We start from the raw sequence: 17,331 nt of genomic DNA on the forward strand, positions 1-17,331 counted from the left end.
AAAAGGCTAGTTTCACTATTTTCCCATCTGTTTTTCACATATTTTTACCTCATAGGATGTTTGAGGGTGCAGAGAGACACTTCCACCCTTGCTTCGGCCACACAGCAGGACTCCATGTTGACCAAGAGTTACTATCACACAGTGCAGCCCTCTCAATAAAGGATAAACCAGAGCAATAGCAGTCTTGATAATGTCCTCCATCTTTGATGGCAGATCTGCAGGTTCCATTCCACAAATGTAAGAGTGAAATCCAGTAAGATAGCATTAAATTCATAATCAGACCATTCACTCGAGGTTTTTCAATATCACTAAGAGGAACTAGAAATTAGAGTTTATTATTTACCGTACTAAAGAAATATGGGAATGAATGGTATAAGGAAGTATATCAGTAACTATATCTGAATGGTGCCATTGACAATATTTATCTTCACAATGACAAATCTTTGAGATAAACTAAAGTGCAAATATATGATGCTCCAAATAATTTATGGACAAAGGATATTAAGGTTAACTTGTAATTGCTATGGTAATTTCCCCCCCCAAGAACTGTCCTATTAGAGCTTTCTGTGTGCTGAGTTTAAATCCTTTGGAAGTTCAAATACTGTCATGGTGGAATTATTTCAGACATCTGAACACAACAAAAGGAAGGAAATTATTTTGGAATAATACAATGGCAGAAAAAAAAATTGATACTTCCAGATTGACTTCCAGGAGTGGTGAAAAGGAGAACCGTATTTTTTGGAGTATAAGACGCACAGGAGTATAAGACGTACCAACGTTTTGAAGAAGCAAATTTTTAAAAAGTTTTTGCACTCTGCAAACCTCCCAAAAACGGCCCGTTTTTCGCGAAAATAGGCCCATTTTTTGTACAACAAAAGGGCATGGATAGCCTTTAGGAGGCTTATAGAGTGCTCCTGCGGGCTCTGGGGGGGGGGGGGCAAAAACGAGCAAAAAAAGGGCAGTTTTTTGCAAAAACAGGCCCATCTTTTGTCCAAAAAGGGCATGGATAGTTTTTAGGTGGTTTATAGAGTGCTCCTGGGGGCTGAGGGAGAAAAGACGAGTAAAAAAATGGCACGTTTTTTGTAGCTGCCAGTTATCTCAAACAATGGGAGGCTGATATCAGATTGCAATGGAAAACTTACAATAAACCAGGGGTGTCCAAACTTGGGAACTTTAAGACTTGTGGACTTCAACTCCCAGAATTCCCCAGCCAGCATGGCTGGCTGGGGAATTCTGGGAGTTGAAGTCCACAAGTCTTAAAGTTCCCAAGTTTGGACACCCCTGCAATAAACTAATGAAAAATAATTTACTAGCCTGGTTGGTCACTTATATTTCAAACATAAATAATCCATGAAAGTTGAAATATTTTTTTATTCCCTTTTTTCTCTTTCCTTGTGTTAACAGTTGAAGAAGGCAGGAAAATAAAGAATTTGTGGCTTTGACTAATTGGGAGCGTTAGTTTTTCTTTAACTTTTTCTTTTGTTTTGTTTATTCCTTTATTTAAGTAGAATATTTTATAGTTAAGATTATGATTGCTGTGATTATCAGAAACGGTAATTACAACTCCAAAACACCCATAACGGAGAAATGGCTGATGAAGGTGACAGAACTAGCAGAAATGCAATATTAACTTGTTTGATTACAGTATTTTTTAGAGTATAAGACGCACCTTTTTCCCACAAAAAGAGGGTGAAAATCTGGGTGCATCTTATACACCAGTGATGGCGAACCTATGGCACGCGTGCCACAAGTGGCACGCGGAGCCATTTGTCAGGGCACGCGAGGCGCTGCCCTGTCAGCTGGCCAGCGCGCATGCGCACGCTGGCCAGCTGAGTTCACCTTTTTAAAAGCTATTTTTCGCCTTCCCCAGGCTCCAGAGGCTTTATAGGAGCCTGAGGAGGGCGAAAAGAGCCTCCCCCGCCTCCCCAGAGGCTTCAGGGACCGTCCGGAGGCTTCCCTGAAGCCTTTGGAACGCTTAAAACCACCCTCCGAGCAAACCGGAAGTGACTTCCGGTTTGCTCGGAGGGTCGTTTTAAGCGTTCCGAAGGCTCCAGGAACCGTCTGGAGGCTTCCCTGACACCTTCGGAGCGCTTAAAACCACCCTCCAAGCAAACTAGAAGTGACTTCCGGGTTGCTCGGAGGGTCGTTTTAAGCGTTCCGAAGGCTTCAGGGACTGTCCGGAGGCTTTCCTTGGTTTTAAGCATGGTCCCTGAAGCCTCCGGAGTGCCTCCGGGGGGGTGGGGGGTGGGGAGGCTCTTTTCGCCCTCCCCAGGCTCCTATAAAGCCTCTGGAGCCTGGGGAGGGCGAAAAAAGCATGTAAAAATGGGGGGGTTGCACATTGTGCGCGCATGCGCACTGGGGGGTTGCGCATTGCATTATGGGTGCGGCACGCCCGCACACGACCCCCCTGCGCTCCCCCTACTTGTGGCATGCGAGCCAAAAAAGGTTTGCCATCGCTGTTATACACTGAATACAGCATTTTTGGCCTACTGAAACCCTGCCCCCTTTGCAGAAATGGCTGTGCATAGGCTTTAGAAAGCTTCCAGAGTGCTCCTGGGGGCTGGGGAGAGCAAAAATGAGCGAAGAATGGGCCATTTTTTGCTAGTTTTTGGCCCCCCCGCCCCCCCCGGCCCCCAGGAGGACTCTACAAGCCTTCTAAAAACTATGCATGCCTCTTTTTTTGTCAAAAAAAGGGGGGGGCATTTTCGGAAGGTCTGCAGAATGCAAAAACTTTTTTTTTAATTTGCTTCTTCAAAATCTTGGTGCGTCTTATACCCCGGTGTGTCTTGTACTCCAAAAAATATGGTAGATCAGCAACTATCAGTGAAAGGAAATCCCTTATAAACTTTTTGCTGGAAAAAAAATGAACTTGTGATTTATGGGTTCGAAGGTTAGAAAGGGTAACTTATGGAAAGAGGGGCATTATGATGTAATTTTAGAGAGGGGGAAAATATAAATGTATCTATAATCAACTTTCAAGACATTCAGAAGCTGCTTCTTCATAATTTTTCTTTTCTTTTTTCTTTTCTATTTTTTCACTATTTTTTTTCTTATATTTATTTTATTTTATGTTTTTACTTGATTAAAAATTTCAATAAACAATGCCTTAAAATTGCACTAATTGTTGCTCTCATTTATGATTTGCCTTTATTATTTGGTTTCCATGTTGTGGCTACCAATAGAGGTTTTTCTCCCTTCAAACAGATTACAAGGTTGGTTTAAATCGTTTCAGGTTTCTTCTTCGAATATTTTTATTTTAACCAACTCATAATCCAGCTGAATCCCTCCTCTGGGAAATAATAGTTTTAAAATAATATTTTTGTATTTTTTTAAAAAAAATATGTGATATTATTTATTTCAGAAAATATTAAAGGATTCAGAAGTGTAACTGCGAGGAAGAAAAGTTTTAGTAAGCTGAAATTGTTGAAGCTAGGGTTGTGTGCTTTTTTTCACATTCTCTTGATAAAAAACAACTTTGACCCAGATAGATCAATTCATTTCACAAAAATTAAAAATTAAAAACTGCTAGAAGAGCAGCAATATTAAGAGACATCCCATCTTTATAGCTGACTGTAGGCCTATACTAGAGCCTTTTCCCACTGCTTGGTCAAAATGTTATCTATCCAACTTTGAGTTAGGAGGACAGTTCTGTCATGAAAAGTTATTTATCCACTGCCCATCTCTACTGTACTCTTTTGCACCAGCCCCTTCAGCCTAATTGCTGAAATGTGTTGTCCTAATTTTGTTTTGGCAAAATATTTTTGTTTGGTATAAGTTGATTTCCTTCTTTCTCTTCACCAATGATATTGTGTTTCAGTGCAAATTAGAGAAGGCCCTGTGTGTGGTGGTACCTCACTCAACATGGCTGGCTTAGGGGCCACAGATAGCAATAGCACTTAGACTTATATACTGTTTCAGTGCTTTACAGCCCTGTCTAAGCGGTTTACAGAGTCAGCATATCGCCCACAACAATCTGAGTCCTCATTTTACCGAACTCGGAAGGATGGAGGTCTGAGTCAACTTGCCTGGTGAGATTTGAATTGCCAAATTGCAGGCAGCCAGCAGTCAGCAGAAGTAGCCTGCAGTACTGCACTCTAACCACGGTGCCACCACGGTTCAAAGGGGAACATAGCTCAGTGATAGACTCCATGCTTTAAAAACATAAAGTTCCAGAAACCATCTTCGTTATCTCTAAAATTTTCTCACTAGCAACAAAGACTTTGGGGAGCCACTGCCAAGCAGAAAGATGGCATGGAATTGTTAACCAGGGGCTAATAATACAGGTGAAAGTCGAAAAATTAGAATATCGTGCAAAAGTTCATTTATTTCAGTAATGCAACTTAAAAGGTGAAACTAATATATGAGATAGACTCATTATATGCAAAGCAAGATAGTTCAAGCCGTGATTTGTCATAATTGTGATGATTATGGCTTGCAGCCCATGAAAACCCCAAATCCACAATCTTAGAATATTGTGAAAAGGTACAATATTCTAGGCTCAAAGTGTCCCACTCTAATCAGCTAATTAAGGGTTCCTGAGCCTTTAAATGGTCTCTCAGTCTGGTTCAGTAAGAATCACAATCATGGGAAAGACTGCTGACCTGACAGTTGTGCAGAAAACCATCATTGATACCCTCCATAAGGAGGGAAAGCCTCAAAAGGTAATTGCAAAAGAAGTTGGAGGTTCCCAATGTGCTGTATCAAAGCACATTAATAGAAAGTTATGTGGAAAAGAAAAGTGTGGAAGAAAAAGGTGCACAAGCAGCAGAGATGACCGCAACTTGGAGTGGATTGTCAGGAAAAGGCCATTCAAAAGTGTTGGGGGCTTTCACAAGGAGTGGACTGAGGCTGGAGTCAGTGCATCAAGTGTCACCACACACAGACAGATCCTGGACATGGGCTTCAAATGTCATATTCCTCTTGTCAAGCCGCTCCTGTACAACAAACAATGTCAGAAGCGTCTTATCTGGGCTAAAGAAAAACAGACCTGGTCTGTTGCTCAGTGGTCCAAAGTCCTCTTTTCTGATGAGAGCAACTTTTGCATCTCATTTGGAAACCAAAGACCCAGAGTATGGAGGAAGAATGGAGAGGCACACACTGCAAGATGCTTGAAGTCCAGTGTGGAGTTTCCACAGTCTGATTTGGGGAGCCATGTCATCTGCTGGTGTTGGTCCACTGTACTTCATTAAGTCCAGGATCAACACAGCCGTCTACCAGGAGATTTTGGAGCACTTCATGCTTCCTTCCACAGACGAGCTTTATGGGGATGCTGACTTCATTTTCCAGCAGGACTTGGCACCTGCCCACACTGCCAAAAGCACCAAAACCTGGTTCAATGACTGTGGGATTACTGTGCTTGATTGGCCAGCAACCTCGCCTGACCTGAACCCCATAGATTCTCTATGGGGCATTGCCAAGAGAAAGATGAGAGACATGAGACCAAACAATGCAGAACAGCTGAAGGCCGCTATTGAAGCATCCTGGTCTTCCATAACACCTCAGCAGTGCCACAGGCTGAAAGCTTCCATGCCACGCTGCATTGAGGCAGTAATTGCTGCAAAAGGGGCCCAAACCAAGTACTGAGTACATATGCGTGCTTATACTTTTCAGAGGTCCGGTATTGTTCTATGTACAATCCTTGTTTTATTGATTGCATGTAATATTCTAATCTTCTGAGCTTGTGGATTTGGGGTTTTCATGAGCTGTATGTCATAATCATCACAATTATGACAAATCACGGCTTGAACTATCTTGCTTTGCATGTAATGAGTCTATCTCATATATTAGTTTCACCTTTTAAGTTGCATTACTGAAATAAATGAACTTTTGCACGATATTCTAATTTTTGGAGTTTCACCTGTATGTAATGTAAGTTTAATATTTCCAAGCTATAACTGATAAATACTTCTTTGTTACTGTCATTGCCAAATGTGCTTCACCTGTTGGCACACGATTTCCCAGGGTCTGACTGATGGCTCGGAGTTCCCGAAGGTTGGGAGATATGCAGGTCAGACCTCTCCAATTCTCTGAAAGAAAAGGCTTTGAAGCTTTGTTCACATCTGTAGGTTCATAGTACACTTGAAAAAAGCATAGCATTTGGTCAGTGATTTTGACAAACAGGAGGCATCCTAATCAGTCAAAACGCTTCTATCTTTGCTTTTTTGTTAAAATGTCAACAGTGAAAAAAAAAAGATAATCTGGTTGGCCACTGGATTAAACACAACTTTGAAGTTTTAGTCAGAGACGCTTCCCCTGTTCTGGTCATTCAAAAGGATTCAGCTGAAATCAATGTGCCTGGATAAGATGCACCTATCTTGCTAATTGTCTGATTAGCACAAAATGACTTTCTTCCACAAAACTACTTTCTTCTCTGTTGAGTTCTGGATGTCAAGTTTGATCCAAGCGTTTCTCCCTCAATCTGTGGACAAACTAATATATTTCGTAGCACCCTAATACTGGCTGAATGTTAGAATGAAAATTAGGACAGATTACAGGTAACGATAATATAAATGGTGTAGATCAGTGATGGCAAACCTTTTTCGCCTCAGGGGCCAAAAGCACATGCGTGCGTTCTATTGCGTTTGCTCGAGTGCCTAGCCCCATAATTTAAAGCCGTGTGCATGGCTTTTTTGGAGCCTGGAGGGACAAAAAACGGCCCAACACACAAACCAGAAGTTCAGGAACAGAGTTCTAGGTTGCCCATTGGGTTGTTTTTCTCCCACCAGAGGCTTCAGGCTTCCCTGAAGCTTCCAGACGGCGTAAAACAACCCAACGTGCAAACCGGAAGTCCATTCCTGAACTTCTGGTTTGCACATTGGGCAGTTTGTCACCCTCCAGAGGCTTTAGGAGGCTTCAGGGAAGCCTCTGGAGGGCAAAAATGGCTGAAAATCAGCTGCTCAGCGCATGCATGCACGCTGTAACTGACAAGGCAATGCCTCGCATGCCTTCAGAAATGGCTCCGCATGCCACCTGTAGCATGCATGCCATAGGTTCACCATCATGTCTATAGATGCATTTCACAATAAAAATTAAAACTCAAACACTGTGACCAAAATTGTTGGAACTATCCAATTCACTGCAAGCACTGGTTTATCCAGTGCCGATATGCCAAATAGGCTGCCTTGGACAGATTCTGAAGCTTCTTACTGTAAAAGCAGGTTTAACAAGCATGAAGGTCTCAAATGCAGAGCAAATAACAATCAAAATCCACCAATCAATAGTAAGGGCAAAAAAGAATACTATTATCTAGAACAGGACTGTCAAACCTGTGGCCCACGGGCTGGATGCATTACGTACTGGCCACCCCCACGTCTGGTTTAGCAAAGGGCAAAACATTCTCAATATGTCGTGTGATGATACCGTGATGATGTGAGTTTGACACCCCTGGTCTAGAAGGAAGCAACAACATACCGTGTTTCCCTGAAAATATGACAGGGTCTTATTTTCTTTTAACCCCTGAAATAAGCACTTGACTTATTTTCAAGGTCTTATTATTATTATTATTGAGGTGCAGGAGGCGGAAAGTATGGTCACCTCCTGGCTGCTCCTGTGTCGCAATATTTTGGGGGAAGGGCTTATTTTCGGGGGAGGGCTTATTTTACCACATGCACTCAAAAGCTTGATTGGCCTTATTTTCCGGGGTGGTCTTATTTTCAGAGTAGTTCAGATGGGAGATTAATTAGGTAAACTCTCATAAGATTACATTTGTAAGTAGCATCATTTGGGGGGCTCCGGAAGCTGCACTGGAGCCCCCAGATTCTGCTCATTTGCAGTGATGTGCGGTGAGGTTTATGGCTGGTGAGGCTGGTGATGTCATCAGGAAGGCGGGGAATGGGACGACGTGTGCAGGAGGCTGAGGCAGACTCAGCCTCCTGCACATGTGGTCCCATTCCCCACCTTTCTGAGTCAACATGAAGGGGACCACAAAGCGCGAGCCGGCGGAGCGCGCTCCACGGTCCCCTTCATGTTGATTCAGGAAGGCAGGGAATCGGACCACGTGTGCCTTTTCCCTTTTCCCTTTTTTTTCTTTTCATGATGAGAGCGGTGAGGCTCTGCCTCCCCTGCCTCCCCTGACCACACGTCCCTGCTCATTTGTAATGATAACTATTTTTTAAAAAGTAGAAGAATGAGACTGTATTTCATGCCTGTACCATCATGTTTCTTCTTACCTGCTAAGTGATGTTCTCTGGCAATCTGACAGATGTACTCAATGGTAGAAACTGGCACATTCCCATCAATGCATATCATTGGAGCCAAGCACAGATTCTCCTTGAACTGTGATACCTGAAGGGAATAGCAGGAGACAGTTGCCAATGGAAAAACCAAGTAGAATCTATGAATGGGACAAATGCAGGATACGAATTTTGTAGGTTGGTCATGTCCCATTTGGGCAAGATGATCAATCTAGCAGGTCCTTTGGAGGGAGTGTTATCCTAAGTCAATATTGCCACTTGCATGAAGGTGACGTCTCCTTTGCATTGAGCTCAATTTAGAGTTTTCACAGTAATATAGAATTAGTTTGCTGCTGTCTTTTAGGATGTTGCTTAACATCTTCATTTAACCTACAGCCCTGGGGCCTTCTGTATACATTTCTCCTCTCCGTGTGCTAATGTTTTTTATTATCCCACAAATTTACTATTGCCTGAATGAATTAAAGTTGGCAATCAAAGTGCACGTCTCTCCTTCTTTATCTGAAGGATCAGGGCCTCTTCCTTGTGGCCAAACTAATATGCATTTCTCAAGTCCTTGAAGGACAGAAAAGTATGCCAGAGTAATTTGTACCGCCAATCTGAATTTATCTTCCTTGATAATGAAGCTTACAAGAAGTTTGTGGATTATATTGTCTTTGTTTCCACTTTCACTCAGCATCACCAATTGATGAAGACAAAAACCACATACTTCTTCAAAGTATATCAAAGAAGGCTTGAATGAATCTGGACTAGTATCTGGATTCTGGAACAGTGGTTTTAGATATTTTTAAAATTATTAGATCACTAGTGACATATTACTAATTTAGAGTTGCTCCATATTGGTAACCTGCCACTTGAGCTCTTTCTGAATAGGGTTCCACAGGTCTTTTGAAAAACCAATAGTGTCCCCCCCCCCCCCAATAGTTTGACTAACAGGCAACAGGGCAAAGAAAGAATACAAGAAGAAATGGGGAATGGCAGTCCTCAGGGTACATCCAGAAACCTTCCTCCTGCTTCATCTCAGACCTATCCTCTCCCACATCCACTTATCAGCTGGGCTCTCTTTACTTACAGGTTTACAACTCATTCTTGCTACCATTTTGGCCCCAAAGATAATCTGACAGAATTTAAGTCAATTTCACCAGCTGCCAAATAACTGGTTCAATGTTGCAGGAAAATACAATAACAACAATTCATTGCATAGTAGTAAGACATCAGACTTTGTATAGACCAGTGTTGCCCAATCTTGACAGCTCGAAAATGCGTGGACTTCAACTCCCAGCCATGGCTGACTGGAGAACTCTGGCAGTTGAAGTCCACACATCTTAGAGTCGCCAAGATTGAGAAACACTGGGATAGATACATATTCTTTGAGTTTTGCTGGTTATTGGTTGGTTGATGTTATAACTCATCTTGTGAACATAGCTATTACACTTCTACTGTTTCAGTAGATGAGGATGTACATATGTCTCTTTTACCTCTCAGACAGAATGTTCTAGGATTGGCTAAACAATTTCCAGCCATTAAAAAAAAGTCACCGGCTTTCAAGTAGGCTATATTCAAGTTGAAAAGTAACAGCTTTCACTGCAATGAAAAATCTACTTCATCATCATCATCTTCTTCTTCCTTCTTCATGTATGTAGGTATGTATGTTCTGGCATAACACTGGAACGCCTTGAGCAATTTCAGCCAAACTTACACAGATGACTTACCCTCTGGAAACAAATATTGGGGGGGGGGAACACCCCTGGTGTGTGTGTGTGTGTGTGTCTGTCTGTCTGCTTGTCTGTGTTACAGCATAACTCTGGAATGCCTGGCCCATTAAGGAGAGCGAGTGGCGCGTCCTAGAGCAGCAATTGTTTGTGATGTCATGGAAGGGAGAAGGGAGAGCCTGGGCCATTAAGGAGAGCAAGTGCAGCATCCTAGAGCAGCAATTGTTTGTGATGTCAGTTCCTTCACAGCTTCCTCTGGAAAGCCAGCCATGACGTTCACCTTCCAGTGGACCAATGGTGAAGCGCCTGATGGATTTGGGGCAAGGTGCCAGGGCGGGAAAGAGGAGCGCATGGGAGGTGGAAGGGAGAGGGCAGGAATGATGGGCATGGCAGTGGGGGGAAAGAAAAGCCCCTGTCAGACAAACACTTCGACGTCTATAAATACCCAGGCAACGCCAAGTCATCAGCTAGTATGGAATAAAAACAAGAACCATGGTTTCAAGCTAACTATATGTATGTTTTTCTGCCTCTGCTATATAACAGCAGCACTTACCCATCAGTCAATGTTCAGCATGTAAGAACTGGAACCAAGCATGCACACAAGAATCCTAAAATTCCCAATCAGTAGTTCTTATTATAGAAAAGCTCGAATGATCATGAAAGAGTTTGGGCAACTACTGTTTCAAGCACAAATCCTACTGATGGAATTACTATCAAGCTCGCTTGTGCCCTCTTCTTTGGCTGTCTTGTGTACTTGGCTTCCACTTTGGGAAGAGGAAAACTCCATCTTTCCCTTCAACAGAAAACAGTGTGATTTATCATTGTGTTGTCCTTCTCTGACTGCTTGAGAATTACTAACTCCCACACCATCTGTCTGTTAGAAACATATTAGGAAGAAAAAGAGAGAGTGTATGAAATTGCCTTACATTGGATGCCTGCCTACGTTTACACTTGAAATTCAGTCAGTGGGGTTTGTAGTCCAAAGCCAAGTTGCCTAACTCATGATTTCTAATGCCAACATCCATCTTCTTCAACGTGATCTACCCAAAGAACAGTGCTTCTTCACAGCATTTCTACAAGCCATATCTGCACAGCCATAACCTGTGTGCTGGAATCATTTTGTATGTTTGCTCTGCTGGCTTCCATACAGTCTAAATTCTAAAACATGGAAATGAGTGAGCTAAGGCAGCAAATCAAGCTAAACATTTTGCTCGATAGATCGCATTAGTCATGTTTGAGTAAGCAGCTGGTGACAAAGGTCTAACCTTGCTAAAGGAGAGTCCAACTGAGCAATGTGACACCACAAAATGGACAAGGCTCTGCTATGCACTGCCAGTCTCACGGCTAGGTTCCCCCCCACCTTTCCCCCACTTTTTAAAGACTTAAGTTTCCTTTAGGGATTATCGAACAGTCTTTTGTGTCTGCATTAAAACTTGAGAAAACCGAGCTGCTGAATCTCAGAAAATATACTGTTGAAACTAGCAGCCCATGTCAGAGTGGAATTCACTGTGACAAAATTGCGTTGCAAAGACACAAACCCACCTTTGAGGTAGGTTTTCCTGCCTGCCATGCAACCTGCTTGTGTCTCAAATCTTGGCTTAAAGGAACAGAAGGAAACACAGCCCAGTGTTTGTGTGGTTGAGGACGACAAAAAATTCTAAGCAATTTTGTTGTTATTGTATAAGAAAATATATATCACTTAATGGTTATTCCTCTCTCCCCGCCTTCACTTCTTTGGTTTAATGTTTTTCTACTCTGGTATTGGAGAAGACTCTGGAAAATACTGAAAAACCAATAAATCATCAAACAACTCAACACAGAGTTTTCACTCAAGGCACAAAACAATTAAGTTCAAATGATCCTACTTCAGACATATTATGGGAAGACACAGCTCTATGGGGAAGGCTGGAAAACTGGAAGGGGGGGGGAGAAGAGGATGACTAGGAGCAAGGTAAATTTCTATGGAGATTCTCACTCATCCAGGTCATGATTGTCCCAAAGGCAAAGCCCAAAACAAAACTGAGCTTTGTTTTTCATTGAAGACATTTCGTTTCTTGGATGAGAAGCAAAATACCTTCAAAGTCCAGCTGTCTTTTGAAAATGCACCTTTGGGATAGCAGCAAAGTAGGTAAGATAAAGGTAAAGGTTCCCCTCACACACATGTGCTAGTCATTCCTGACTCTAGAGGGCGGTGCTTATCTCCATTTCAAAGCTGAAGAGCCAGAGCTGTCTGAAGATGTCTCCGTGGTCATGTGGCCAGCATGACTAAATTCCAAAGGCACACAGAACACTGTTACCTTCCCACCAAAGGTGGTCCCTATTTTTCTACTTGCATTTTTATGTGCTTTTCAACTGCTAGGTTGGCAGAAGCTGACACAAGTAACGGGAGCTCACTCCGTTACATGGCGCTAGGGATTTGAACCACCGAACTGCGGACCTTTCTGATCAACAAGCTCAGCGTCTTAGCCACTGAGCCACTGCATCCCTCTTAGCAAAGTAGATAGGCAATGTATAATGGTGGTGGGAGCACCATTGGAAGAACTTAAGAACCACATTAGGGACAGATCATCACAGAGAAAAAAATCTATGTACAGGTAGTTGCTAAGAGTCAACAATGATCTGTTGGCATATAATCAAATCAACCATTTCTTTGGTAAAGCAAATGGGAATCTCAAGAGTGTGGTGATGCGGTGAGAAGAATGAACACTGTTTTTCCCTTTCAAAAATTAATTTTCAGTTCCTTAAAGGTCTAGCAATAAGTGATTTACTGACATGCATAATTCTTTCTTAAGAAAATATGATCAGCTGTTAAGGGCAGGGTCTTAGCATTCATGGAGGAAAGGGTGGAGTTGCATCTGAATCACTGTTAATTGCCTCTTCCATTAGAGTCCTAAAATATCCCTCACTCATCAAGCAGCTCATGATTACTTGTATCTCCACAGGTAGGCACGTATTAGAAATCAACATCTGGAAGGAATTGTGGGTGGAGGCCTCAAGTGGCTTTCAGCAGTCCATCATAAGCTCAGAAGAACAAATCCACTACTGGCAAAAATGTCTAGAATTACAGATTACCTGGGCCAGCCTTGAGGGTAATGATTCACAGGGGCACAGCATAGGGATTTTTCCAGTAGGAAAACAAACCTGGAACTTGGAAACATCATTTCTACCACCCTAAAATCTTTCAAAGGCAAATGAGACAGAAATAAATGAAAATGTAGCTAATGATAAAATGTAGATGTGATCAAATCTCCAGGGTAACACAATGCATAATATATCTTTTCAACTCTTTGTTTATTTAGAAGAAGGGTACACAATATAGACTAGAGGCTGTATGTCCCCTACCCCAACACCTGTCAGAGTTAGCAGGGCCAATATTTGCTGGATCTTTTTGTTTTGGGGGGAAATTACACCAGGCTAAAATTGGATGACACAAGTGCCTTCAGCCTCCATATTTCATCTGACAAAACCCTGATACAACAAACTGGGGGAAAAATGGCTTCTGCTTATTTCATAGATGTTCTGTCATCATCAATCACGTCCTCTGTGGTCATTGAAAGCTCCTGGCTGCAAAATACTAGAAATGGAAGTTTCACTCTGTGAACTGCAAGACAGATTGTGCTTCAATTCAGTAAAACATCCAAAATATATGATATCCATGAAAGTGATGATGCAGTAATAGGATAATAATAGACTAAAGGCTAAAGGGATGATGAGGAAGGAGAAACTACTTTTATATTTAGTGATGACTTGTAGGCTGTCCAGTCAGAGGCTCAGGACCAGGTGAGGATGACACTGTGTAACTGAAGGAGACAACTGATATGGTCAGCACATGACGCTCTATGATAAAGTGTAAATGAGGACAGAATCTATGTTGAATATCAAAAAGCTGCACTCTGCCTTTTAAGAAAGTGAACAATGTCAATGATAAAGAAAATCCAATCAATACTGGACACTGTAATCAGAAGAACACAGGAAGACCTTACATATTGCTCCGTTATCTGCTGATGGATTTCCATGTCTCCCAAGCCAAAGGTAAGTTCTCCAGTGCCTGTGATTACAGCACAGTAAGTTGCTGTGTTGTGTCCTTTCAGTTGTAAGACTCCTCTCATATCCTTAAAGCAAACCAAGAGAGACCAAGTCAGCAACATTTATTTTGCTCTCAGAAATTGCTTTTCTACTCTTCATTTTTTTCAGCTCTGTATAGCAATTGAGTTGCAGGACTGCATACTCCTATAGACTCATTCTCAAAAATGATGCTCTGAAGATGCTTCTTGAATGAGAAGCAAAACAAAGGAAAAAAACAAAGTCCAGTTGCCTTTAGAAAAAGCATCTTTGGGACAACCATGACTTGGAAGACTGAGAATCTCCATGGATATCTCTTCCTGAACACTTAGGACATTTAGGACTTCACGGAGATACCTTCTGCAAGTCCGCTTCTCTATGGAGCAACCTACACCACTTAACAATTTCATTTATTGATATTTATATGCCACATCTCACCATTATTTAAGTGGTTTACAATGAAATTAATAAACAGTAATGAAAGTAATATTTTTAAAATATTAGAAACAAAACATGGACATAATTTGCAGTTTAGGCACTGCCCATGCAGAGGGCAAATATTTAAACTTCATCTTCACCATGTCCAACTTGAAAATTAAGCCATGCAGCCTATGACTGAATATAACAGTTTTCATGGTATTGCCCACGTAGTCTGTTATTTAAAAGAAGCAAACAACCATAACAATTAAAACTCAAAGTTATAAAATTGAAAGAAAGGGAACCAAAGATTGAAAGCAAATAAAAGGCTTTACAGTAGTTTTGTTATTCACCGCCCAGAGTTAGTTCTTTTGTAAGATGGGCCGCTATATAAATTGGACAAATAAATAAGAGAAAATTGGAAGTACATATATTGTACTAAAATGTTGTAAGATCATAAGTTAGCAATGTCAAATGTTGTAAGCTACCATATGTCTGCAGTGTCGCAGAACAGATTCTGAATGCTCATCTTTCCCCATGACTGAGATAAAAACGGGCATCTTCCCAAGACGACTTAAGCAATCTAAAAAACAAAAAGGAAAAAAATATAGCTAAACTTGGCTGGATATTTGAACCAGAATATCAAAGTCAAAGGCACTTGGGATTTTCTGCTCTTTATCTGCTGTGTGTCCTATCATTTAGTGAGCTGACAACAAGAGGAAGAAGAGCTGCAACTGTTGGCACCTTGTCTTGTGCCATTGTAATGTAGAAAAATTAGCATATGATACACTATAAAGGAGGTTGCTGTGCATTATGGGCAAGGATGTCATTGTTCCAAGGTTTCTGCTCAGCCAGAAGTCTAGGTGAATGCTTCACCATTTTCCCACTGAAATTCCAAATAATAGGTTAGCAGATGGACAGATAGATGCATGGATGGTCTGCATTTATAAGGTTATCCAGTTCAGCAGTCACTCTGGATGGCATGCAGATTAAAACAGATACAACAGCAAAAAGCAAAGGAAGTAATAACACAGCAGCAAACATAATAGGGAGAAAATACATAATGTAACCAAAACTGACACTGCACACCTTGACCTATGCTTTTCGAGGATTGTTTACATGTCCGTAGGATTGAATGTGCCTGTACCTCTGGAGAGGATGTTCTTTCAAAGGAAGGTGGTAAGACAGATGCTGGAGATGGAATTTGAAACCTTCTGGATGCAAAGCGTATAGCCTAGCCTTGAATTATAATTCTCTCCCATTCAGGGTTTAGTTTGGGAGGATCAGAGAGGAATAGAACCAAGCCAGTCAGGAGTAATTTGATCAGGAAATGATATGGGTTTTTCAGCTGAATTAATAAGGGAAAAATGAATGCCCACTCTGCTAAACAACTAATTCCCACAACACTATCATACTCTTTATTAAGGCTCTATTACTATTCTTCTTCTCATTTTTCCTATTACCTATCCTATTCTCCTTTTCTACTTACGACTATAATATTGTTACTTGTACCTTTAAGATTTATATTGTTTTATTTAGTTTCCTAGTATGATTTAGGTCCGTGATGGCTAGGGCACGTGCACCAGAGATGGCACGCAGAGACCTCTCTGTGGGCACAGGCACCATCACCAGCTGCTCTTCTGGCTTTTGGCACACACATGTGTGCAAGCCAGTTGGTCTTCGCGAGTGCCAGAGCGCCGGAAAATGGCCAAAAACCAGGCCATTTTTCGGGCCATTTTCAGGGTGTTTTTCTGGTTGTTTTCTGGGTGTTTTTGGCCCGGAAACAGCAGAAAAATGGCCTGAAAAACAGCCAAAAAACAGGCATGCGCGCACAAGCCAGCTGGTTTTCGGCTTTCCATTGCTCTGGCGCGCACATGCACACGCATTCTGGTTTGGGCACTTGGTGCTGAAAAGGTTTGCCATCACTGATTTAGGTGGATTGCTTATTTAGTATCCTAAGGACTATCACTAAGTGTTGTATCTTATGATTTATGATGGATGTATTTTTACGATGACTATGATCATGATTTACCACTTGTAACTTTTATGTACACTGAGGACTTATGAACCGAAGACAAATTCCTCGTGTGTCCAATCGCACTTGGGAAATAAATAATTCTATTCTATAGAGAATTCTATGAAGCCTATTTTCTTATCCCAGTAAATTTGTTTGCTGAGACTCAACAATACTTTACTTTACTTTACTTTATTTCATATTTCTAGACCGCCCCCTCTCCCAAAAGGGACTCGGGGCGGTGTACAGTCAGGCTAAAACACAAACGGAATACATAAAAAATACATAAATATACAAATGCTTAAATACTTAAATAGAGGAGGCTATATACAACTGTACCTTAAAGTAAAGTAATTAAAAACAGTATTTAAAAAACGACCCCTAAAAATACCCCAAAAATTAAATTTAAAATAGTTACCCATAAATTTAAAATAGTTACCCATAATTTAAAATAGTAACCCATAAAATTCCCAATTAAAATATCTGCCAGGAGGTAGGATAAAACTATGAGTGGGCCAAGCCGGCTAATCTAAACAGGTGAGTCCCAATAGAGTTTGGGAGAATAGAGTGAGCATCGTAAGTTATGGTTAGCGGCTAGGCTGGGTGAGGGTTGAAACTAAACTACAATTCTACAATGAAGAGAGAGGAAGCATAGTGCAGGGTATACGTGGAGACTGAGAGTAAAGCAGCTGACTCTTGAACAGCATATTTTGAATTATATTATTATTTGTAGAACTTCCCTTCTTAGAGCACATCAGAGCTATCTCTCGCACCATTTTTAGCCTCGGTGGCGCAGTGGTTAGAGTGCAGGACTGCAGGCTACTTCTGCTGACTGCTGGCTGCCTGCAATTTGGCAGTTTGAATCTCATCAGGCTTAAGGTTGACTCAGTCTTCTATCCTTTTGAGGTTGGTAAAATGAGGATCAAATTGTTGGGGG

The 17,331-nt window shown here is 41.5% G+C and overlaps 1 protein-coding gene across 3 annotated transcripts in view; it reads right to left on the reverse strand.

Annotated features, from left to right (window-relative positions):
* Window positions 1–17,331, reverse strand: part of LOC309395046 (uncharacterized protein) — a 48,829-nt gene that overhangs the window by 4,459 nt on the left and 27,039 nt on the right. For all 3 annotated transcript variants that reach the window (XM_081958806.1, XM_081958807.1, XM_081958808.1), the window contains 5 exons: window positions 14,869–14,963; window positions 13,885–14,013; window positions 8,169–8,283; window positions 5,940–6,077; window positions 49–215 (listed from right to left, as the gene is read on the reverse strand). In XM_081958806.1, coding sequence (XP_081814932.1) covers window positions 49–215; window positions 5,940–6,077; window positions 8,169–8,283; window positions 13,885–14,013; window positions 14,869–14,963 — 644 coding nt within the window. The remainder of the gene's footprint in view (window positions 1–48; window positions 216–5,939; window positions 6,078–8,168; window positions 8,284–13,884; window positions 14,014–14,868; window positions 14,964–17,331) is intronic.

The sequence above is a fragment of the Natrix helvetica genome (genome assembly GCF_964273705.1).
Source record: "Natrix helvetica genome assembly, chromosome: 6".
In the NCBI taxonomy this organism is placed as follows: domain Eukaryota; kingdom Metazoa; phylum Chordata; class Lepidosauria; order Squamata; family Natricidae; genus Natrix; species Natrix helvetica.